The sequence below is a fragment of the Perognathus longimembris genome, chromosome 6 (assembly GCF_023159225.1).
Source record: "Perognathus longimembris pacificus isolate PPM17 chromosome 6, ASM2315922v1, whole genome shotgun sequence".
In the NCBI taxonomy this organism is placed as follows: domain Eukaryota; kingdom Metazoa; phylum Chordata; class Mammalia; order Rodentia; family Heteromyidae; genus Perognathus; species Perognathus longimembris.
The window spans coordinates 85,539,495-85,562,665 of NC_063166.1; the positions used below are offsets into that span (position 1 = coordinate 85,539,495).

General features: G+C 67.6%; 1 protein-coding gene across 1 annotated transcript; it reads left to right on the forward strand.

Moving 5' to 3' along the window:
* The first annotated feature begins 6,426 nt into the window (after positions 1-6,426).
* LOC125353781 lies at positions 6,427-18,250 on the forward strand. Its single transcript, XM_048349436.1, has 7 exons — positions 6,427-6,520; positions 6,646-6,936; positions 8,954-9,166; positions 9,376-9,573; positions 11,350-11,468; positions 17,313-17,411; positions 17,929-18,250. Exons 1-7 carry the CDS (start codon positions 6,427-6,429, stop codon positions 17,989-17,991), a joined length of 1,077 nt encoding a protein of 358 aa, XP_048205393.1. The 3' UTR covers positions 17,992-18,250.
* The last annotated feature ends 4,921 nt before the right edge of the window (positions 18,251-23,171 follow it).

The following is a 23,171-nucleotide window of genomic DNA, read 5'->3' on the forward strand; positions in this document are numbered from 1 at the left end:
TGCCCTGCCCTGTCATCAACCCCAGGGAGGGACAGCTCTACTGCGGCCCCTGGTCTGAGCGGACCCCCTCTCGGCACAGACACGGAAGCCACAGGAGACAGGAGGGGAGCAAGAGGCTCCGACCGGCTGCACCTGCGCCCGACCGCCCCACACCGCGTGACCCCCGCTCCCACGGCCAGGGGGTGCTGACCAGAGCCGGCAGGCGTCAGGATTCAGCTCCTCACAGGGATGGAGATGAACAGCCTGGTTTCGGTCTGTGCCCGGCTCCCGTGGGCCCCATGGAAAGCTCGCCGCATGGCTGCCATCTCCCGGGAGGCCAGGCCCACCCCTCCTAGTGTCCTGCTGGAGGACCTCCATGTTGAAGCTCTCCGATCAACGGGCTTGGATGGGGGAGGGCACGGGAGGAGGCCCAGGGGCTCCCAGAGGAAGCTGGGAAGGGATCCCCTGCTCCCCAGTGAGTCCGGGCAGAGGAGAGGAAGGTTCCGGGGGGGGCCCTGCAGGCGCGCCAGGGTTTGCTTCCCTCCCCCCTGGGGCTCCCATGGGTCCTCCTGGGTGCGGGCCCTGCTCCCACCAGACCAGGTGCCCTAGGATCTGGCACCCCGGCCTGAGCTTGGGGCAGGTAGGTTTCTGGAGGGAGCCTGGAGCCTCAGGTGAGCCCTGTGGTGAGCCACCGTCCAGCCCCGAGAGCCACCGTCTCAGCCCTGAGAGCCACCGTCCCAGCCCACGAGCCACCGTCCCAGCCCCCGAGAGCCACCGTCCCAGCCCACGAGCCACCGTCCCAGCCCTGAGAGCCACCGTCCCAGCCCTGAGAGCCACCGTCCCATCCCACGAGCCACCGTCCCAGCCCCGAGAGCCACCGTCCCAGCCCACAAGCCACCGTCCCAGCCCACGAGCCACCGTCTCAGCCCACGAGCCACCGTCCCAGCCCTGAGAGCCACCGTCCCAGCCCTGAGAGCCACCGTCCCAGCCCCGAGAGCCACCGTCCCAGCCCACGAGCCACCGTCCCAGCCCACGAGCCACCGTCCCAGCCCACGAGCCACCGTCCCAGCCCACGAGCCACCGTCCCAGCCCTGAGAGCCACCGTCCCAGCCCTGAGAGCCACCGTCCCAGCCCCGAGAGCCGCCGTCTCAGCCCTGCGAGCCACCGTCCCAGCCCTGAGAGCCACCGTCCCAGCCCTGAGAGCCACCGTCCCAGCCCGAGAGCCGCCGTCTCAGCCCTGCGAGCCACCGTCCCAGCCCTGAGAGCCACCGTCCCAGCCCCGAGAGCCACCGTCCCAGCCCCGAGAGCCACCGTCCCAGCCCACGAGCACCGTCCCAGCCCCTGAGAGCCACCGTCCCAGCCCAGAGAGCCACCGTCCCAGCCCCGAGAGCCACCGTCCCAGCCCTGAGAGCCACCGTCCCAGCCCACGAGCCGCCGTCCCAGCCCTGAGAGCCACCGTCCCAGCCCTGAGAGCCACCGTCCCAGCCCACGAGCCACCGTCCCAGCCCTGCGAGCCACCGTCCCAGCCCACAAGCCACCGTCTCAGCCCTGAGAGCCACCGTCCCAGCCCCGAGAGCCACTGTCCCAGCCCCGAGAGCCACCGTCCCAGCCCACGAGCCACCGTCCCAGCCCTGAGAGCCACCGTCCCAGCCCTGGAGCCACCGTCCCAGCCCTGAGAGCCACCGTCCCAGCCCCGAGAGCCACCGTCCCAGCCCACGAGCCACCGTCCCAGCCACGAGCCACCGTCCAGCCCACGAGCCACCGTCCCCAGCCCTGAGAGCCACCGTCCCAGCCCTGAGAGCCACCGTCCCAGCCCCGAGAGCCGCCCGTCTCAGCCCTGCGAGCCACCGTCCCAGCCCTGAGAGCCACCGTCCCAGCCCCGAGAGCCACCGTCCCAGCCCTGAGAGCCACCGTCCCAGCCCACGAGCCACCGTCCCAGCCCTGAGAGCCACCGTCCCAGCCCCGAGAGCCACCGTCCAGCCCCGAGAGCCACCGTCCCAGCCCCGAGAGCCACCGTCCCAGCCCACGAGCCGCCGTCCCAGCCCTGAGAGCCACCGTCCCAGCCCTGAGAGCCACCGTCCCAGCCCACGAGCCACCGTCCCAGCCATGCGAGCCACCGTCCCAGCCCACAAGCCACCGTCTCAGCCCTGAGAGCCACCGTCCCAGCCCCGAGAGCCACCGTCCCAGCCCCGAGAGCCACCGTCCCAGCCCACGAGCCACCGTCCCAGCCCTGAGAGCCACCGTCCCAGCCCTGAGCCACCTTCCCAGCCCTGGAGCCACCGTCCCAGGCCCTGAGAGCCACCGTCCCAGCCCTGGAGCCCCAGGTGAAGGCAGCCTGCTGCCTCTTTGGAGAGATTCTTGGTACTCTCGATTCAGTCATTTACCAAAGGGCACATAATACATTCGAGGGAAAACCTCCAAGGTTTTGAGAACCCGAATTCGACTTCCTCCCGCTTTACAAGCAGGCGGAAGCCTTCCTAGGATTTCACGGACTCCTCTTGCTAAGTGGACGTCTCCCTGGCCGGGCAGGGCTGCTGTCGGTGGACACCGGGCTGGAGGAGGGACACCGTCAGAGGCAGAGTGTCCTCGGGGGCCGCAGAGGGCGGCCAGCCCCACCGGCCTAGCCGGCCTTCTTGCACGCTCAGTCGTCGTGAGTGCTGAGCCTCCTGTCTCAGCAGGCACCCAGCGCGGGAGCAGGAGGGGGCCCCCCCCCCACCGTGTCTGCCTGCCTCCCGGGCCCCTGGAGATCAAGACTTAAACCACAACCCTTCTCCAAGGCCAGTGGCGGCTCAGGACCCCCAGGGCATGGATGGGGGTCGGAGCGAGCTCTGGGCAGCAGCAGAGAGTGGAGAGCTCTCCCGGGGGGGGGGGGGGTCACAGCCTGCCCAGTCCGTGGGACCTGGACTCCTGGCCACTGTGCCCCCCTACATCCCAAGCATGCTCCAACTTAGAAACATTACTTGCGGCCCAAAGCCACCCCGAATCTAGCCAAACCCCAGGGAGCACTGGTGGACCCTGGCCCCACACCCAGCACCCACCACCGGGGCCGTCCGGCAGTGCATTCGTCAGCACGTCAGTTCCTTGTCTGGACGAGGCTGTCATGTTTGGAAAGAAGCATCTTTGGAACAATCCCAGAGTGACTATGTCTAAGTCAGGGGGAGGGAACAACTCGTCGTGGCTGAGAGCCTGTTGGTCAACACCTTTTGCTCTGTGGGGATGGGCCCAGAAGCCACACCCCCCGGGGGACACCCCAGGAGGAGCCCTCCAGTCTCGGGGACGGAGTACACGGCAGGGTAGAGACGTTGGGGCCTGGGGAGTCAGGGGCCTGAGGTTCTCAGGCGAGTGAGGGTTCTGAGGCTCTTGGAGCAGGTCCTGGTGAGAGGAGGGGGGAGGCCAGGGCCGAGGGTCAAGTGGAAAGCTGGGAGTCCAGGGTGTCGTCCGTGCGGAAGGCCGGGAGGCGGCGGCCGGGGGTCCACCAGGGCAGCCCCCACAGGGCAGCAGGGCAGCCCGCAGTCTGTCTCGGACAGTTAGCTGAGCTGTGGCGTCCAAGCCCAGGGTCAGGGTGGGGGAGGGGAGGGAGGGGACAGACCTCTCTGCCCCCCCCCCGCCCCCGGGGGATTTATCTGGAGGGAAGGGACCGGGCGATTCCACAGGACGCGTCTTTCAGCCTTTGGCGCAGGGAGGCCTCTGGCCCAATGCGTTCCTCGCAGCCCAGGCGAAGTCACTGCTTTCTCACCTAGGTGGAAATTCGGCCCCTCCTACTCCATCAGGACGAAGCTGTAACCCCTCTGTACATCACCGTGAGAATAAAGACGTGAAAAATATAACCCAAATGCATGAACAAGAAGAGAAGCAACCTCTGTAGGCTGCGGGCTTCTGACATCACCCACTGTCTGGGCCTCCTGACCACGTGAGGGGGGAGGAAGAGGAAGATGGGCAGGAGGGAGGGAGGTCTGGGCTAGGGGGGATCCCGCTAGGAGAAGGGTGAGGCCAAGCCCTCCTTCCCGGATTCTTCCAGCGTCCTCCAAGGCCTGCTCGGCCTCCTCCGCACCTGCCCCTCCTGAGCTGACTGGAGCTGCCCCCAGGGGTAGAAAAGCCAAAGCCATCCGCAGCTTGCAGACCTGGGTCCTAGAGCCATCCCGGATCAGCGCTCACCTCCCCCCCCAGGGCTGCACCGCCCCTCCCCCCCCAGGGCTGCACCGTCCCTCCCCCCCCAGGGCTGCACCGCCCCTCCCCCCCCAGGGCTGCACCGCCCCTCCCCCCCCAGGGCTGCACCGCCCCCCCCCCCCAGGGCTGCACCGCCCTGCCCCCCCCAGGGCTGCACCGCCCCTGCCCCCCCAGGGCTGCACCGTCCCTCCCCCCCCAGGGCTGCACCGCCCCTCCCCCCCCCAGGGCTGCACCGTCCCTCCCCCCCCAGCTGGGGGAGGCCCACCTGGCCCTGTGCTTCCTGCCATGTCTGACATGGGCCCACAGAGCTGCTAGGGGGCCCAGGGGCCTCTCCTGGAAGGCTTCTCTTGGTGCCCAGCCCTGGGTCGTTCCAGGGCCTTCCCTGGTGGGGAGAGGCAGGCTTCACAGGCGCTGGGGGTCGGTGAGGGGGGCCGGGCCTGAGGTTGCCACCCCTGCCTGTCAGGCAGAGTGCCATGGTTGAGAACTTGGCCAGAAGGGCTTGGGGCCACCAGGACAGCCTGGCCCCACAGGACCACAGCCGAGAGGTCCAAGCCCGCCTCCCCTTCCATGTTCCCCCCCCCACGGGCCCCCAACAGACCCACACATCTCTCATCATGTCCAGCACAGCTGCACCCCCTCCCAGGGAACCACTGCAGGGTCGTGGCTCAGTGCAGATCCGCCAGGAAGCACTGCAGGGCAGTGGCTCAGTGCTCACACCAGGGAGCACTGCAGGGCTGTGGCTCACAGCAGATCCCTATTCTCCTATAGGAAATGGGAGGAACAGGGATCCCAGCACATTGTCCCTGGGCTGAAATACAGCAGAGCAGTAGGAGGAGGCTGCCCACAGAGCCCAGAAGGAATGCAGGGCCAGCTGGGATGCAAGGCCTGTCCTGGTGGAGGTTTCTGGTCCCTCCAGGAGCCTCCTGGCCCAGACAACACCCCTTACCCATAGGCTGACAGCCTCTGCCTGAGCCCCTGCTGCCTAGGCCCTGCCACTTGGGAAGACCTGCGGAAGGCGGGCAGGGGAAGGGCCCTGCGGAAGGCGGGCAGGGGAAGGGCCCTGCGGAAGGCGGGCAGGGGAAGGGCCCTGCAGGCGGACAGCAGATCCATGGAAAAGGCAGGGAGGGTGGCCACCTGTGCCAGGCTGTGGGGTGCTCGGGCCTGGCGGAGCTGAATCGGCTCAGCTGCTGCCTCTCCGTGGGAGACAGCGTCTTTCACAACTGCACAAACGTCACATCAGAAGCAGTTGTGTTCAAATGCAGTGAGAGTAGTCCCAGCACTTGGGAGGCTGGGGCAAGACAGCAAGTTCAAGGCCAGCCTGGGCTACACAGCAAAACTGCCACAAAACGAAAGGACTCAGAATTGGGCCCTTACTCTGCCCCCTTTGCATGCTGCCTGGGGGGGAGGGGCTGTGATCCCCTAATTCTGTAGAACCTGGCTTCCTTCTCCCCGGAGGTGAGGAAAACACTTCCGCAGGGCTGGAGCACTGGCAATGGATCACCAGCTCTCCCTTTCTTGTCCCTGCCCCCGCCCCCATGCACAGGGCCCATCTGTGGTGGGTGGGGGTGCGGGCCGTCCAGAATCCTCCCCGGGGACGAGGAGTGACAGTAGAAGGTGGGGTGAGGCCCCCTTGGGGCACCTACAGCAGGGTCTCCCCTCCCTCCAGCCCTGCTCCCTGTCCTGCCTCCTCCTGGCCCCTGACCCCCCCAGAGGCAGGGGAGTCTTTGTGGTGGACTCTGCCCCAGAGGACTGCTGCTTCTCCCCCTCCCCGGCGAGCTGCCCGTCCTTCCCCAGAGCAGGGATCTTCCCCGTGGGCGTCAGAGGGCTGGGGCCGCTGCCCCTGGGACTCGGGACTCGCCCTGGAGGCTCCCGGGGCGTGGGGCCGGGAGGCCCGAATGTTCACCCCCCCCTGACAGGAGCGCGCTCGCCACACTGCACCGACGTCCATCACTGGAAACAAACGGCTCGCTGCTGACATTGTGGCAGTGAAATATGACCGGCATCCGAGCCACCAGAGAGGATTCCCTTCGCGGGAGGCGTGTGTGCGCGTGTGCACGTGTGCGCGCGTGTGCGTTGGTGCTCGGGCGCCCCCGGGCCCGCGGCACCCCCTCCTAGGGCCGGCGGGGCCCCCGTCTTGAGGCTCGGAGGGCTGAGCTGCCTGCCCGGCGCTTGGCCAGCGGCTCTGCTCCGGGGCAGGTGCCCAGCAGGTACAGCCTGCCGGGCCTGGGAAGTCCCGGAGCAGACCGAGCACGCTCTCCCTCTGTCTCCTTCTTTCTGGGGATGCCCATTGGGGACTCGCTCCAGGAGCAGCCTGGGGTCCTTGGGGGGCCTCAGGTTCGTGTCCTGCACCAGGCAGAAGAGCAGCAGATGGCTGGTCAGAGCCTCGACATTGCCTGCATTTGCCTAGGCTCGTGCAGAACCCTGGCTGCGGGGAGGGGAGGGTCCGGGCGCCTGGGTGAGGCCCCAGCCCCTTTCCTGCCTGCCCTCCCTGCCCTCCAGCTGCAATCCAGCTGTGCCTGGGCCAGCGCCGGGCAGAGGAGCTGAGCCACGCACGGATGCAGGAACAGGACGCCGGTGGGGCGTCCTCAGGGCCCAGCAGCTCCCGCAGAGCTAGGCCCCTGCGGCTTCGTGCCCCTCCCGGTGGGGCGACGGGCCTGCCTGGAGCCGCGGAGCAAGTCACGGGGGCGGAAGTAACAAGTGCCCACCCGCCTGAGAGCCCTGCGTTCCCACGGCTGCTCCGGCCTACAACGCCAGCCCTGGGCTTTCTGGGCGAGAAGCCGCAGGTGCCGGGTTGCTGACCAGTGGGCTCAGCCTCCGCCCGGCTCCTGAGGCCAGCCCGCGTGGGGGGGGGACACTGACCCCGAGGAGCCCCAAGAACTGGCTGCCCATGGGAGCGTCACCCCACCACGGCAACCAGGGGGTTCCCTGGGGAGAGCTCCCAAAGGGCAGGGGTGTCCTCGCCCTGCTTCCCTAAGTAAGACCCCAGGCTCACCTCAACCCCAAAGCTCAACAGGCTGGCAGGTTCCAGTCAGGGGGCGCCCTCCGCCGCTTGTCTGATGGCAGAGGAAGCTGTGGGTAAGTTGACAACTGCACCCATCCATCTACCCTCCATTTCTTCTGTCCTCAGTGGACCAGAACGGGGTGCTGAAGGCCCAGAGGTGAGTGCAAGGTCACCTTGCCGGGGCCCCAGTCCACAGGTGCAGTCTCCAGGGACCTTGCTGCTCAGCACCTCCTCGTCCTCAGAGAGGGGGTGCCTGAGCCCTTAGGTGAGCAGCAGAGGCTCAGGGGGGCCCAAAGCAGGTTTCCAAGCTGTGTTCCTTTTCACGGGCAAGTAATATTCTGCTGTATGGACGTGTCCTGTGCTGCTCCTTTGTCAGCAGTGTTTGGCAAGTGTGTTTCCACGCAGATGGGGCTGAGGCCCTCCCTCCCCTGCCGCAAGCCTGTCTCCTGGCCATGTCCTGGGGACCTTTAGGACTTTGGGGACCAGCACCTCTCAAGTCTTTCTGGGAAGAGATGGCCCCCCAGTCCTCTGTGAGCCGTGGCTGCTTGGCTGGCCAGGGACTCCCTTCCCGCTAGGACACGGGTGTGAGGCAGCCTGCGGGGTGACTGCGGCCGCCACTGCTCCCTCCACCTGCTCCCTCCCAGCGCCTCTGCGGGCCTGGCCTGGACCTCCCAGGTGGGCTGAGGCGGGGAGGGGCGGCTCCTCCCTGGAGTCCTGGGGTTCCCTGCAGGTGGGCTGCTCTGGGCGGGCCTGTCCCGGGCCTCCCTCCTCCACCCCGCTGCTCAGGACAGAAGGGGCGCTTCTGCCAGTGCAGGAGGCGGGGGGGGGGGGGGTGGGTGGGTAGGAGCGTGTGCTGGAGAGGAGGAAGGCCTCTGGGGTCTGAGCTCTGAACAGGGCGGGGCGGGCGGCTGGCGTGAAGCTCCCTCCCCCCACAGGCCCTGCCTTTGGTCTTCCTGGTGGGTCACAGTTATTGCAATCCGCTGTCATTGCACATCTGGGTCTGGGGGGGACGTGGGGGGTGACCCCCGGAGCACTGGGACTTTCCCAGTGTCACACAGTTCTGAGGGAGACAGGTGGCCAATCCCGAGAGGCTGCGGGACATCCCGGCGCAAGCTCCTTACGTAATGTCAGGGCGACTAGGATGCAGGGGCCTAAGAGCAGCGGGCACCAGCGATCTGAGGTCTCTCCGGCCCCACGCACACGCTCGGTGCGGGGCCTGGGGTAGGTGCAGGCGCGTCAGCCTGGCCTGCCGTCCAAGGTGACCTCGGCCCTCATGCCTTAGGGCTGGCTGGGGAGCCCGGCCCGGCCCGTCACCACCTGATCTGGTCCCGCGGGCCAAAGGGCAAAGCCCAGGGGGACCCAGGGGAACTCGGGGTGGGCGTGGGGCTCTGCCCACCGCCGCCGGGTGCGGGGAGGGGGGCGGATCCCCTCCCCCCAGTCCTGCATCCGGAAGGAAGCCGCTCTCGGGTCTCCCCAGGGCACCCCGGGGAATGGATTGGCAGGGGGCTCAGAGGCTGCTTGGCTAAAAATAGCCAGGGGATCACAGGGCGGGATGGTGGGGGGGGGGGGAGGGTTGGCGTCCGGGGAGGGGCCGGGAGGGGACAGAGCCAGCGCCCAGGCCCGGGACCTCTGCGAGGGCTGGGGCTCCCGTCCCGTTCCCCGCGGCCAGGCCAGCGGAGGCCCAGCTGACGGGCTATTTTTTCCCCTGCTTGACTAAATATGGTCAGGGAGCAGGGCCCGAGGGGGGCCCGGGCCGGGCGGCGTGTTTGGGATGCTTGGCCGGGTATATAAGACTGCCAAGGTGAGGCTGCTGGGGATCCCGGGCCCCACACCCTCCCGCCGCGGCGGCCGCGGGCCCTCCCTCCCCTCCCTCCCCTCCCCCGGCCTGCGGGAGTGTGGCGTGTGGGGCCCTGTGCCCGTGTGAGCACGCACACCCCGGCCTTCCCTTTTGTTCTACCCTGACCTCTAGCTCGCGCTCTGGGGTGCAGGAGCTTCCTGCAGCGGCCGCCCGAGTGCAAGGTGTGCGGCACTGCTGCTTCTGAACTCTGCATCAGCTCGCTCCTCGCTCCCTCCCTCCCTCCCTCCCCCTCTCCCCCTCTCCCCCTCTCCTTCTCTCCTAAGATCTCCCTGCTGTGAAGTCTGCGCTGCAGCGGGAGGGCTGGGGGAAGGGCAGGGGTGCAGAGCTGGGGGGCCGGTGTCTTCTTTCTCTCTCTGCCCCCCCCCTCAAGTGCGGACTCCTCTGGAGCTTGGCCACCCCCACCCCTGCATTTGCGATTGGCTCCGGGAAGGAGCGGCTGGCGCTGGCCGCCGCTGCAGCATCTCCAGGGGAGCCGAGACCCTGCACAGCCGCCGCCCGCCCGCCCGCCCGGGACCGCCGCAGCCTCGGCAAACTTACCGGCTCCGGTGGGGGTGTGCCTGCCGGCCAGGTGAGTGCCCGGCGGGGAGCCTGGAGTTTGCTCTCGGCGGCGCGTGCCATCATCCACATTTGGAAAACTGCAGAGCCAGCAGCGGCCGCGCCGGGCGGGCGGGCGCGTTCAGCGGCATGCGGGAAGTTTGACATGCGGCTTTCTGTAAGAAAGCGGCGTCCCTAGGTGCTCCGCGGTTGGTTGCTGGCGTGGAGGGGGGCTGCCGTTCTGGGAGGGGGGCTTGGCTGGCCAAGTGAGCCTGGCCGGGGCCAGCCACCCGGCAGGGGGCTCAGCGTTCCTAGGAACTTACTGAATCCACCCAGGAGGGGCCGAGGGGCCGGGCTCTGGCCGCTCCCCAGCCTGTTGGGGTCAGCAGGGCGCCTGTGCCAGCCCTGGGGGTGGGGGGGGGGAGCCTGGGGGAGGGGGGTGGGGTCCCTGTGACTCTGGGGCAGAAGCTGGGCCCTGGACAGCCCTGCTGGCCACCGGGCTAGCTTAGAGGGGGCTGCCACGCTCCTACGGCCGTGGGAAACTTTGGGAAGTGTCTGGAATCCCGACGGGAGCTGGCCGGGCTCTCCTGCCCTTCGTGTCCCCCGAACGCTCAGCTGGCCCCCAGATGCTATTCATAGGAGCACCGGGGAGCCCAGGGGGCCCGGGGCGGCAGCACTGTTCTCCCCACGCTCAGGGAGCCGGGACGGAGGCCCAGGCCCGGGAGCTGGGGCTGCTGCCTCAACTGTCCTCTCCTCGGGTGTGTGGAAATGAAACACACACACATACACACATGCACAAGCACACACACACACACCCCAGCAGCCATGTGGGAAGGGGTGGCCTGCCTCTGTCCCCTGCCGGGCGGCTCTTTGCTGCACAGGAGTGCCTCTCAGAGCCCTAGCACCCCCCCTTCGAACCCCAGTCCCCCACGGCCTAGGAACCCAGGCAACGTGCTTTGCCGCGTCTGCACACTGCATGCTCGCAGCGACCTGGCCCTGTCCAGTGAGCGGAGTCTGGACACGCGCTGGGCCATCCCCTTGAAGGGTCACCCGATGCCACCGTGCTGACCGGGGAGAACCGGCCGGTGGGGGCTCTCCTCCCGCGCCCTGCCGGGCCGGGGGCCCAGCCGGACCCTCTGCGTGCCAGCCAGCACGTCCCAGGCCGCGTCCCCAGCCCCGGCAGTGCCACCTGCTTCGGGGACCCAGCACCGGCCTGCCAGCCTCACTGTGGGTGCTGTGGGGCCTGCAAGCCTTCCTCCTTTCCTTCCTGCTGCCCAGGGCCTGGCCCCCCGGGCGTCACCCAGCGTCCGTCTGTCTGTCTTTCCTTCCAAACTTCACACTGCCCGCCTGCAAAGTTGGGAGAGCAGAGAGGATCTTCAACTTCTCTCCCCCAGAGATCTCAAAGCGCAGCAGGGAAAACGATACAATGAAACATTCCAAAGTGCTTAGTTTGCACTTGCTAAGTTTATTTAAACAGTCTGCGGTAGGCTCATTTCATTAAAAGCCCGGGTGTACCAGGGAACACCAGGGCCAGGGCGCTAGCCCCTGGATTTGGCAATAAACCCGGGTACAGGCTGGGCATGAGCGGCAAAGGCGGAGGTGAGGTTCCAGCCCCTCAAGGTGCGCGGGTACTGGGGTGCACTGCCCCTTACCACCATCTAGGAGGGCTCCGCTGCATGCAGGGACGGAGGCTAAGGAGAGAGAGGGGCTAGGGGTGCGGAGGAGAGAGAGGGGGGTCGGGAGGGGGCTGGAGTGTGCAGGGGACCCCCCAGCGTCCCCCAGCTGCCTTCTGGGGACATGACGCCCACAGATGGCTGTCGGATTTCTTCCTCACATCCTCAAGACAGAGGCGCTGAGCACCCTGCCACGATTCTCGTCTTGGGAGCCGGAATCCCCAGGGCCTGCTGGTGGAAGGCAGCAGCAGTCCAGGTAAGCTCCCGGGTCTGCTCTGGGCGCTCTGGGCGCGCGCCCCGCCGCGCCCTCCGTCCCCAGGGGCTGGCTCCCGGGAGAAGCCGGCCCCTCCGAGTAGGTGCCAGGCTTTGAGGTTCAATCTTTGCACCCTGGTTTCTGCCCTTGATGGGGACAAGGAGACCCAGAAAGAGAGGGAGGTACTAGCGGAGGCACCAGAGCTGCCTCCTCCGAAAGTTTGTGGCAGATTTCTTCCCTGGGTGGGGGCGGAAGGTCTTATCTTGTTCTGTCGATGCAAAGTGAGCAACTACTGGAAAAAGTGACTGGGTTTCTGGGATTCGCTGTCTGCTTCTAGATCATGTGTCAGTGTATACGCATGCCTGTGTGTGCGTAAGTGTGTGTGTGTGTGTGTGTGTGTGTGTGTAAGGGGGGCCATAAAGGGTGCTGGGAGAGGAAGGACGGGCAGGCCCCGGTTCCGGCCGGCCAGGAGGGTGTCCCGTGCTGGTGCCGGGCAGGAAGCCTGCCGCGCTCTTTGTGCTGGGGTGGTTTGTGCCCAGGGCTCCAGGGCAGCCGGTGCCCGCCGATCTACCTGCTTGGGAGACATACTTCTTTATATGCCCATATGGACCTGCTAAGCTATGGAATGTAAAGAAGTATGTATTTCAGGCCAGGACCTCTCTCGCCTGGCTGAGGGGCGGGGTGCGTCGGTGGGGGCTTGCGCGGGTGGGCGCACGGACGCGCCGTCCGTGGCCGGGCAAGGGCTGGGCCAGGCTGCCCGAGAGGGACCGGCACGTCCCTGCCGGCATTGTTCTGCCACTTTGCCTGTGTCAGCAGGTGGAAGCGCTCATCAGACATTAAATATTCAGCGTGCTGACTGCGGCAGAGGGAGGAGGCCCTCTGGCTGGCGTGGGGTCCTGCTTGGGTCCAGCAGGGGCTCGGGGCACGAGGGTGGGCGCCGGTGCCCAGAGGCATTGCCGTCATGGCTGTCTGGGAAGAGGCACTCCCCAGCAGACAGCGCCGTGCTGGGCGGAAACAGGAGGACGCAGACCCGCAGGCTGGCAAGCGAAGGGTCCTGGAGGGCCTTGCTGTGAGCAGGAGGAGGGGCAGGGAGGGGCGGGCTGATGGCCACGTGGCCGAGGCCCTCGGGGGAGGAGAGTCCCCTGGCTGTCACTGGGCAAGGCAGAGGACGCTGGGCAGGGAGTGCTGTGGGCAGAGGCTCTGCCGGCCCTGGTACGGGGCGGCCTGTGCCTTCCGGGCCTCTGTCCATGGTGGGGCACACCAAGGTGAAGTGAGCCCGGATACTCTGAGCCCCCCAGTCTGTGCTGCCTCCCCCCTGCTTGCGGCCCCAGGACCCCTTGGCTTCCCAGTTTTACCAAATCCATCTGGAGGAAGTTTTTGCTGTGCTAGCCAGCGAGGTTTCTGCAGAGCCCTTGGCCTTCGCGGGCTGAGCTCCGCGCTCTTCGCTGCTCGCTGGACGCGTCATGGAGAGGGTGGGGCTGACATCCTTGAGGTCCCAGGGAACGAGGACAAGGTCTGGATCCAGAGTGCGGACTCTTCCCACTGTCCCCTGCGGCAGAGGCAGCGTGGAAGGCTCTGGGCTGCCGCGGGAGGGCGGCTGGCTGGTCCCCGGGGTCAGCGCCGCGGCCAGGCCCGCGCCCCCGCACCGGGCTTTTTCCTGTGTGTCAGCTCTGTGTTCCAGCTGTCCCCGCCATGGCAGCTGGCTGCGCCGAGCAGGTGCCCTGCTCATCCTGCGCCCCAACCTTTGTCAGGAATGTTAAGGGGGGCACAGACCCTGCCAGCTGTGCACACCGGGCCTGGGGCGGCCAGGTTTCGTGAGTGGCTGAGGCCAGCCCAGGGTCCTCCGACTAAGAGACCCAGCGCGAATCTGATCTTCTAGACGGCTCCCACCCGGGGTCTTGAGTTGACTAATTCAGGGGGTGGGGTCTCTGAGTTCAGGGTCCCTCTGACTTTCCACCGCCTTCCTTCTGGAAGCTGCGTTCTCTGCTGACCTCTGGCTACACAGCCAGGGGGTGGCACGGCCCTGGCCCTCTCCTCCTGGTGGCTGACGGCCCCGGCGGGCCCGTGCCCAGCACCCCCGGAAGGTCGGCTCCGCCCTGCTCGCTCGCAGCTCCGGCCGCGGGCAGGGCAGCAGCCGGGTCTGCAGCCACGGAGCCCACCCGAAGCCGCAGAGGCTCCACCGCCTCGCGCCGGATGTGTTGCCATACATGAAAGCTTTATTGCAGGATGTGGTGTTTAAATAAAAGCATTAGCGTTTTGGAATTAGGTTTGACTGAGCAGTAAAACTAGAGGGTTTGCAGGGAGCTTGCCGCCGCCTCCTTGGTTATAAATCACCTCTGCTCTCTCAATCTGCGGGATTGAAAACGAGCACTGTTTGGACACCCGAGTCCCTCTCCCTAACGTGTGTCCCCACAGGCCGCTTCCCTGGGGACACCGGCGCGCACGGTTGACATGTCCTGTGCACCAGTGCTAAGTCCTTCCTCGGGGCGGGGATGTGGAGGAGACGCACGCTGGCGCGGCGTGGGGGCGCTCAGGGCTGCCTTTGCAAAGTGGGTCAAGGTGGGCAAGAGGGGCGCGTGGCCTCCTCCTTAGCATCACCCTGCAGACGCCACCATGGACGTAAAGCCGCAGTCCAGGAGAAGGGAGAAGCAGCCTGGATGTGGCTGGTGGAGGTCAAAGAGAACGCCCTGCTCCCCGGGGACTGGCCTGCGGTTTGGGGCCCCGGTGGGCATGCCCGGGGACTGGCCTGTGTTTTGGGGGCTCCGTTGGGCATGCCCGGGGACTGGCCTGCAGTTTGGGGCCCCGGTGGGCATGCCGCTTGGAGAGGAGGGTCATGCTCCTTTCTCTGAGGAGGAACTTTGCAGGGCTCTGCACATTTAGAACTTTCTGGAAATGTTTGTGCTGCAGCAATGAAACAGTTACCTGGACCACGTTGGAGGAGTGGTAGCGGCAAGAATCGTGGGATTTCTGAGTCCGGGGATGAAACGGGTCAGTGCTTTTCCCCTACGGCCCACAGACCCAGAGACGCTGCAGGAGAGATGCCACACGGGGGCGGGACTGGCGTTGAGCTCCGGGGAGGACTCGCGTGGCACGGGCCGGCGGCGCCTCGGCGTGCGCACACGTGTGCGTGCGTGCGTGCGTGCGTGTGAGGGGAACTGAGCTCTCGTGGTGTAGCCGGGGGTCCTTTTCACGAGCGGCGCGGCGTGGTGAAGCAACCTCGTGGAGAGCCCCCCCCCCCCCCCGCAGAGGGCCTGCTGGCTGCCGCTGGCGCCGTGGGTGGGCGGCCCAGGGCCCTCTCCGCCCCTCGGCAGGGCGTGGGGAGGCTGGGGCAGAGGCGCTGGGCTTTCTGAGGGAGTCTGGCCTCGTCCGCAGTTCTGGGCCGGTCAGCAGCCTCTGCCGGGGGCGCCGGGCGCCTTGCACCAGGGGAGCCGGGCCTCGGGAAGGGGCGGTGTCGGCAGCGCCTGGAGGCTGCGTGGCGGGCTGCGTCCTGGGCCTGGGTGACCTGCGCGGTAAGTATCCGGGGTCAAGGCTGGAGCGGGCTCTGGGCAGGCGGAGGAGGGGCGGCGGCCGCAGCGGGGGAAGCGGGCGGGCTTCTGCAGAGCCGCTGCCGGGCTGCAGCGCCCGCAGGTGCATGCCGCTCGCCTCCCAAGGGCAGGGCTGCAGCGCCCGCAGGTGCATGCCGCTCGCCTCCCAAGGGCAGGGCTGCAGCGCCCGCAGGTGCATGCCGCTCGCCTCCCAAGGGCAGGGCTGCAGCGCCCACAGGTGCATGCCGCTCGCCTCCCAAGGGCAGGGCTGAGGCGCCGCGTCCGCAGCTCCTCAGACGCGAGTCCCCACCGGCTCCCCACAAGCGGCCGCCGCGAAGGCGGGGAGGCGTGGCTGGGTCCCCGCCCTGCAGCTGGGTCTCTCGGCCGGGTCTCTGGGGTGCCTGGGCTGAGGGCGGCGGTGACTGATGGGGACCACAGAGGCACTGGGTGTGCGGAGCCCCCCGTGTCCAGCCAGGGGAGCAGAGGACGGGGGGCGGGCAGGCGTGCAGGGCGTAGGGGTCTTAGGCTATTTCCCAGCCCGGGAGGACCCCAAAGGCAACTTGGACTCTGTGGCCTCCTCCTGGAGGCCGCAGTGCTGGCTTGGGCGGGCCTGCGTGCCGGCGCGGCGTGTGCGGAGGACAGGCTTGGGGACGTTGACTCAGGGTATTTTTAACTTGAGGGAGGAGAGGCAGCAGCTGTCCCGGGGGCTCCGGGGGGCCTCCGGGGGGCTGGAGGACGCCCGGGGCAGATGTGCGCCCAGGCCAGGCCCCGTGGCAGGCCCGCGTGGCCTTGGTCATGCCCAGATATGGCCTCCGAGCCATCTGCATGCCACGGCCGGTATAAATAGTCCGCGTTCTCAGCTGTCCTGCTGGAGACGCCGAGCCCGGGTGACCTGGGGCCATGGAGGCCGGGAGCCCCGGGCCCCGCCCGCGGGGCGGCGGAGGCTGCCCCGGCCTGGGCCCTGCCCCCGGCCCTGTCCCCTCCAGGTGCCGAGCGGGGGGGGGGGGGGGGGGGGAGCGGGCGTTCCCTGCGATCCTTCTCCAGGGTGCAGCGGCCCGCGTTCGGGAGAGGAGTCCAGTCCTTGGGGCAGGGTCTGCAGGGTCTGGCAGGGACGGGGTGAGAACGCAGTGGGGGGGGGGGTCCGGGCTGGCAGGCGCCCCCCGGAGTTCTGAGGCTGGCCGAGGTGCCCCGTTAGCTGCCCCTGCTCCCCGGCTCTGCGCGCTGAGCTCCGGCAGTGAGGTGAGGTGCACCACGCTCGTGGCTCCACTGTCCCCCCCCAATCCCCCCACAGCGGGGTGTCAGGTGGCGCCCACCGTCTCAGGACGCGCCAGCCCAGCCGCTCCCCGCCGCTCCAGGGCTCCCCTCCCTCCCTGACCGCAGGGCTCTGGGACCCCCAAGTCTCCTTTTGAAATGGAAGCCTTATCTCGAGATGATAAGCATTATCTATGAGACAGATAATACAACCTGCCTTGTCATTTTTTGCAAAGGACAGCAAGAAGCCCCACAAGGTCGTACCCCACAAGGTCACGCCCCACAAGGTCACGCCCCAGGCCCCTGGCTCCCCGCAGCCCCTGCCCCGCCCCCGGCCACCGGGGACGAACCCGGCCACCCCAAGGCCTCAGCAATTCCACACGCTCCCGTGGACAAGTTTATTAAAAACCCGGGCCACTCTGCGTGGAACTTTTCTCAGTGGTGAGCAGTGAATAGTTTTTGACCAGATAGAAAAGTTAAGGATTTGGGTGGAGTGGGTCTGGCCGGCGTTTGTCTGAGTCGGGATTGCTGATACGGAGAAACAACGCCGCTTCTGCGGGGTGGAGGGGAGCTCGCAGGACCTGCCTTTGCCGTTGGGCTCTGAGTCTTCCTGGAGGCTGGCTGCCCGGTGGGACTGGGTGTCCTCCCAGGAGCCCCAGAAGACTCCTGGGCGAACCCACCCCAGCCTGCACTCACACACTGGGCAAATCATAATCCTTCGTGATCAATTTTGACAATTAACCAAAATGTGGCACCAGAAATTAATGTCAGGGCAAATCCGAGTGAGTGCTGGGCAATGTTAGTGTGTGGAGAGATATTAGGTTACTGATGTTTAAATTTTAACAGCTCCGTAGTAAGAAACACAAAAGCACTCAGCCGGGATGGCAGGAGGGGGCGCCAGAGTCTGGGGTGCCGTCCGCTGGGGTGGCCCGGGGGGCAGTGGGCGGCTGGGCTTGGGCGCCCAGCGTCTGTGCCCGGGGCCCCGGTCACTGCGAGGCCTCGGGCGCAGCCCGGCTCAGCCCTCGGCCGGCCCGGCAGCGTCTGTGATTTGGCTCTGGTTGTTCTTGAGCAGAGGCTGATGTCCCGAAGGGCTCTGGTCCTGTGTCCATTGTGCTGGAGCGAGGGGCGCCGGGCCCTGGACCCGGCGGTGTGGCTTCTGCCGCGCGTCCTGGTGAGGGCCGTCCATGCGGTGCGGGAGAGCCCCCTCCAGGCGGGCGGGCAGGGGTTCCTGCTGAGCTGTGCCAGGCATCCAGTGCCCGGTATTCACACGCCTCGATGCCAAACCCCTGAGTCCCCCTTGGAGATCCCGAGGCCCGGAGAGCCCGAGGAAGTCCCCTAGAACTTCCAGCCTTGGGGTGGGACGCTGACTCCAGAGCGCAAGGGCCCCCTCTCCCCAGGACCGAGGTTAGAGTGCGTTCGGTGGACAGCCGTCGGCGTCCACGTTCTGGGCTCCGTCCTCCGGGGTCCGGGAGGGGTCCAGGAGGCCCTCCCCGCCCCTCCCCTTCTCCAGCGTGGTCATCCGGCCTTGCGGGGCCAGGCTGGCCCGTGGGGCTGGCCCCGCCCTCGGGGGGGGGTCCCGGCCGCACTCCCTGCTCCGGCTCGCTCTGCGCAGCTGTTTGCTCCACTTATGACTAATTGGACACAAGCTACGTTCTCGCAGCATCTAATTTCCCACTGATTTTTACAAGGCCGCTGGTGCGCTCGGCAGTGGCCGCCTGCGTCCCGTGTCCGTGGCTGCTGGAAGATGCTGAGTGTCCGTCCCGTGCGGCGGCGCCGTCCGCAGACGTCTTAAAACCCGTGTGACTGTGCGCCCTAAGACGCACACGCGGCAGCGGCTGCGGCCTCGTTCTCTGCGCACCCGGGGAACAGCGAGGCCGAGGGGACCGTGCCCGGGGCTCCCCCGCCACGCCGCCGCCCGCGCCTCGCCAGGCTGGGCTCCCGGGCGTCCCCGCCTTCCGGCCCGGACGGGGCCTGCGCTGCGGGGGGCTGGCCGCGCCGCTGCTGGAGCTTCTGCCGTCCGGGGCGGGCCGGGGTGGCTGGGGCGGGCCGGGGGGGGGCTTGGCGGGGTGACACCCCGCCTGGAAGCATGGGGCGAGTCCTCAGGGGTGGGGGTCTCCCGGGAGAGGCGGCTCCGTGGAGCCCTGGCCTGTGAGCCGCGGCGCGTGGGGCCTCTGTGCTGTTGGTGTCTTTTTTTTTTTTTTCAGGAAGAAAATAAAACTATGCTTGTAAAAATGCCGAGGCTCTGGACGGCTCCGGAGGGTGGGCGAGGCTCCTGGGCGCAGAAACGCCTGCCAGCCAACGGAACAACCGAGCAGGGGGTGCTGGTCGTCTTCCCCCAGGGTCTGGGGGCCATACCGTGAGCCCGGCGTCCCAGGTCTCCCTGAGCCGTGGCCACGTCCCTCAAACCCCCAAGCCGGCGACCCGCTCGTTCCGCGGGGCAGGACGGGGCCGCGCGGGGACGGGCCGCGTGGGGTGAAGGTCGGGGCCTGGTCCCCCGCCGCCCCGGGGCGGTCGCCCAAGGGGACGCGGCTGGGCTGGGCCTGGGCGGGGTGCCGCCGGCCTCGGTGTCCCCTTCCTGTTGGGGTGAGGTGGGGGGCAGCAGAGGACAGCGGATAGTGAGTGACACAGTGGCAGAGTCTGGAGCGGGTGGCCCCGATGCCTGCCTGGAGCTGGGGCGGAGCCGAGGGGACGGGGCGACCCCCCTGAGGGGGCCGGTGTGGCCCAGGCAGGCGGAGGTTTGTTGAGGAAGCAGGGCCATGCTTGTTTGGGGGTTTCCCCTGCGGGACCAGGGATGGTGGGACAGGAGTCCGAGGCTCTGTGGGGGAGGACGGGGGCCCGGGGCCCGCCGCGCAGGGCGCTCCCCCGGGCAGTGCCCACCTCGCAGGACGAGGCTGCCCCCCGTCAGGGCACAGGGCGAGCCGGCTGCCCGTGGTGCGACAAGGACACGGCGTCCGCGCCCCCCGCGCACCCAGAGCCCGGGGCACCGGGGACGCGCCTGCCCGGCCCCGCTCCCTGAGTGGAGTCACCGGAACGCGCTGCCCGAGTCGCCAAGGGCAGAGGCTGCGTGGGCGGCCGGCTCGGCCCTCGGAGAGTCTGCCCGGGGCGGGGGGGGGGGGAGGGGGCCGAGGGCGTGGGCGTGTGTGTCGGCGTGGGGGTGAGCCCCTCAGTCCGGGCGGCTCTCGATGAAGGGGGGCAGAGGCTCAGCGGGTTCTGCACTTGGAGGCCCCCCCGGCCCAGCCGCCCTCCTCGTGGACATCGGCCACTCTCCCCCACGGACCTGGGAGCCAAATGCTTTGCTGAAGCTGGTAAAATGGAACCAAATCGACCGTTCGATGGATTTGGTCCCCTTCAACCAGCTGCAGCTGCGCATTGATCCCCGCGGGGCGCGGGAAGAGGACGCCGGGCCGACCGAGAACCCCAGCCGGGGCCACGGGGGGCCTGGCAGGCCTGGGGCCAGCTCCAGGTAAGCCGAGCCGGAGCCCTGTCACCACCCCGGCATGGCCTGGGTCTGCATCCAGGACGCCCCTCTTTGGCCGGCTGGAGGCAGGCGGCTGAGGAAAAGGAAGTTCCTGGCGCCAGGGAGTCCGCGGCCGGGTCACCTGCCAGGTTACAGTGAGAATAAACGCTTCTCTCCACACCAGAGCTGTGCCGCAAGTCTGAGTTCCCAAGCCCAGGAAGGTGGGGCCGGGGCCGGGGGGCCTTCGCTGACTTCTGTCAAACAAGCGGGTGCTAGGGTGGCCCTGGAGGACATGGGGGGCTGTGTGGCTGAGTGACCGGAGGGACGTCACCACGACACGGTGGGTGTGTCACTGGGACACGGTGGTGTCTGTCACTGGGGACATGGTGGGTGTCTGTCACTGGGGGACACGGTGGGTGTCTGTCACCACGACACGGTGGGTGTGTCACTGGGACACAGTGGTGTCTGTCACTGGGACACAGTGGTGTCTGTCACTGGGGGACACGGTGGTGTCTGTCACTGTGGGACACGGTGGGTGTGTCACTGGGACACGGTGGTGTCTGTCACTGTGGGACACGGTGGGTGTGTCACTGGGACACGGTGGTGTCTGTCACTGGGGACATGGTGGGTGTCTGTCACTGGGACATGGTGGTGTCTGTCACTGGGGGACACGGTGGGCGTCTGTCACTGGGACATGGTGGTGTCTGTCACTGGGGACACGGTGGTGTCTGTCACTGGGGGACACGGTGGGTGTCTGTCACTGGGGGACACGGTGGTGTCTGTCACTGGGGGACACGGTGGTGTCTGTCACTGGGGGACACGGTGGTGTCTGTCACTGGGACATGGTGGTGTCTGTCACTGGGGGACACGGTGGGCGTCTGTCACTGGGACACGGTGGTGTCTGTCACTGGGACATGGTGGTGTCTGTCACTGGGGGACACGGTGGTGTCTGTCACTGGGGGACACGGTGGTGTCTGTCACTGGGACACGGTGGGTGTCTGTCACTGGGACATGGTGGTGTCTGTCACTGGGGACACGGTGGGTGTGTCACTGGGACACAGTGGTGTCTGTCACTGGGGGACACGGTGGTGTCTGTCACTGGGACACGGTGGTGTCTGTCACTGGGGGACACGGTGGTGTCTGTCACTGGGACACGGTGGTGTCTGTCACTGGGACACGGTGGGTGTCTGTCACTGGGACACGGTGGTGTCTGTCACTGGGGACACGGTGGTGTCTGTCACTGGGGGACACGGTGGTGTCTGTCACGGGGGACACGGTGGTGTCTGTCACTGGGGGACACGGTGGTGTCTGTCACGGGGGACACGGTGGTGTCTGTCACGGGGGACACGGTGGTGTCTGTCACTGGGGGACACGGTGGCGTCTGTCACTGGGGACACGGTGGCGTCTGTCACTGGAGACACGGTGGCGTCTGTCACTGGGGACACGGTGGCGTCTGTCACTGGGACACGGTGGGCGTCTGTCACTGGGGGACACGGTGGGTGTCTGTCACCAGGAGGTGGTGGTCTCTGTCACCAGCGGATGCCTGAGCCTGTGGCTGCTCTCAAGACCACGTGGTGGAAGCTAGACTGTCGAGAGGAGCCCCACTAGGTGCCACAGGAGGGGACCCTTGGCCATCGCCCTGCGGCGCCCTCGGTGTTCCGGCAGAGGGAGGGCGCGGTGCCCGGGAGGCCGGGCTGCCTGTGGGCGCCTCTGAAATCAGCTGAGGGCCGGGGTGGGCTGCACGCCAGGCCCCGCCCGCTGGGCAACCCTGGGCCCCGCGTGCCATCCCAGCGCACAGGCCCCTCCGAGGGCCCTCCAGGCAGGACGCCAGTCAGGGCCGACCCCCGGCCTCCACTGGGGAGCGGGTCCCTCCACCCAGACCAAGGCTGTCCACCTGGGAACAGGGCCAGTGAGGAAGGAACAGAGAAGACAGGCTGTGGGCGGGTGGGCAGGACCCCTAGGTGCAGAGGGGAAGGGCCCAGGACAGAGGCCCTCCAGACCAGCCCGGAGCCGGGCGCTGTGCACTGTGCGTCCGGCCCCTTCACCCGGGGAACTGTGCACTCAGCACCCAGCCCCTTCACCCAGGCACTGTGCACTCAGCACTCAGCCCCTTCACCCGGGCACTGTGCACTCAGCACCCAGCCCCTTCACCCGGGCACTGTGCACTCAGCACCCAGCCCCTTCACCCGGGCACTGTGCACTCAGCACTCAGCCCCTTCACCCGGGCACTGTGCGCTCAGCACTCAGCCCCTTCACCCGGGCACTGTGCACTCAGCACCCAGCCCCTTCACCCGGGCACTGTGAGCTCAGCACTCAGCCCCTTCACCCGGGCACTGTGCGCTCAGCACCTTCACCCGGGGAACTGTGCACTCAGCACTCAGCCCCTTCACCCGGGCACTGTGCACTCAGCACTCAGCCCCTTCATCCGGGCACTGTGCGCTCAGCACTCAGCCCCTTCACCCGGGCACTGTGCACTCAGCACTCAGCCCCTTCACCCGGGGAACTGTGCACTCAGCCCCTTCACCCGGGGAACTGTGCACTCAGCACTCAGCCCCTTCACCCGGGCACTGTGCGCTCAGCACCTTCACCCGGGCACTGTGCACTCAGCACTCAGCCCCTTCACCCGGGGAACTGTGCACTCAGCACTCAGCCCCTTCACCCGGGCACTGTGCACTCAGCACTCGGCCCCTTCACCTGGGCACTGTGCACTCAGCACTCAGCCCCTTCACCCGGGCACTGTGCACTCAGCCCCTTCACCCGGGCACTGTGCACTCAGCACTCAGCCCCTTCACCCGGGCACTGTGCACTCAGCACCTTCACCCGGGCACTGTGCGCTCAGCACTCAGCCCCTTCACCCCGGCACTGTGCACTGTGCGCTCAGCCCCTTCACCCGGGCACTGTGCACTCAGCACTCAGCCCCTTCACCCGGGCACTGTGCACTCAGCACTCAGCCCCTTCACCCGGGCACTGTGCACTCAGCACCCAGCCCCTTCACCTGGGCACTGTGCACTCAGCACTCAGCCCCTTCACCCGGGCACTGTGCACTCAGCACCTTCACCCAGGCACTGTGCACTCAGCACTCAGCCCCTTCACCCGGGCACTGTGCACTCAGCACTCAGCCCCTTCACCCGGGCACTGTGCACTCAGCACTCAGCCCCTTCACCCGGGCACTGTGCACTCAGCACTCAGCCCCTTCACCCGGGCACTGTGCGCTCAGCACTCAGCCCCTTCACCCGGGCACTGTGCACTCAGCACTCAGCCCCTTCACCCGGGCACTGTGCACTCAGCCCCTTCACCCGGGCACTGTGCACTCAGCACTCAGCCCCTTCACCCGGGCACTGTGCACTCAGCACCCAGCCCCTTCACCTGGGCACTGTGCACTCAGCACTCAGCCCCTTCACCCGGGCACTGTGCACTCAGCACTCAACCCCTTCACCCGGGCACTGTGCACTCAGCACCTTCACCCGGGGAACT

Coding starts and splice junctions, on each gene's coding strand:
- LOC125353781 (XM_048349436.1), top strand. CDS start 6,427: ATGCCCATTGGGGACTCGCTCCAGGAGCAGCCTGGGGTCCTTGGGGGG. Junction 9,167..9,375: donor AGCGGCCGCCCGAGTGCAAG/GTGTGCGGCACT, acceptor CCCCCCCTCAAG/TGCGGACTCCTCTGGAGCTT. Junction 17,412..17,928: donor GGCTTCTGCCGCGCGTCCTG/GTGAGGGCCGTC, acceptor GATTTTTACAAG/GCCGCTGGTGCGCTCGGCAG.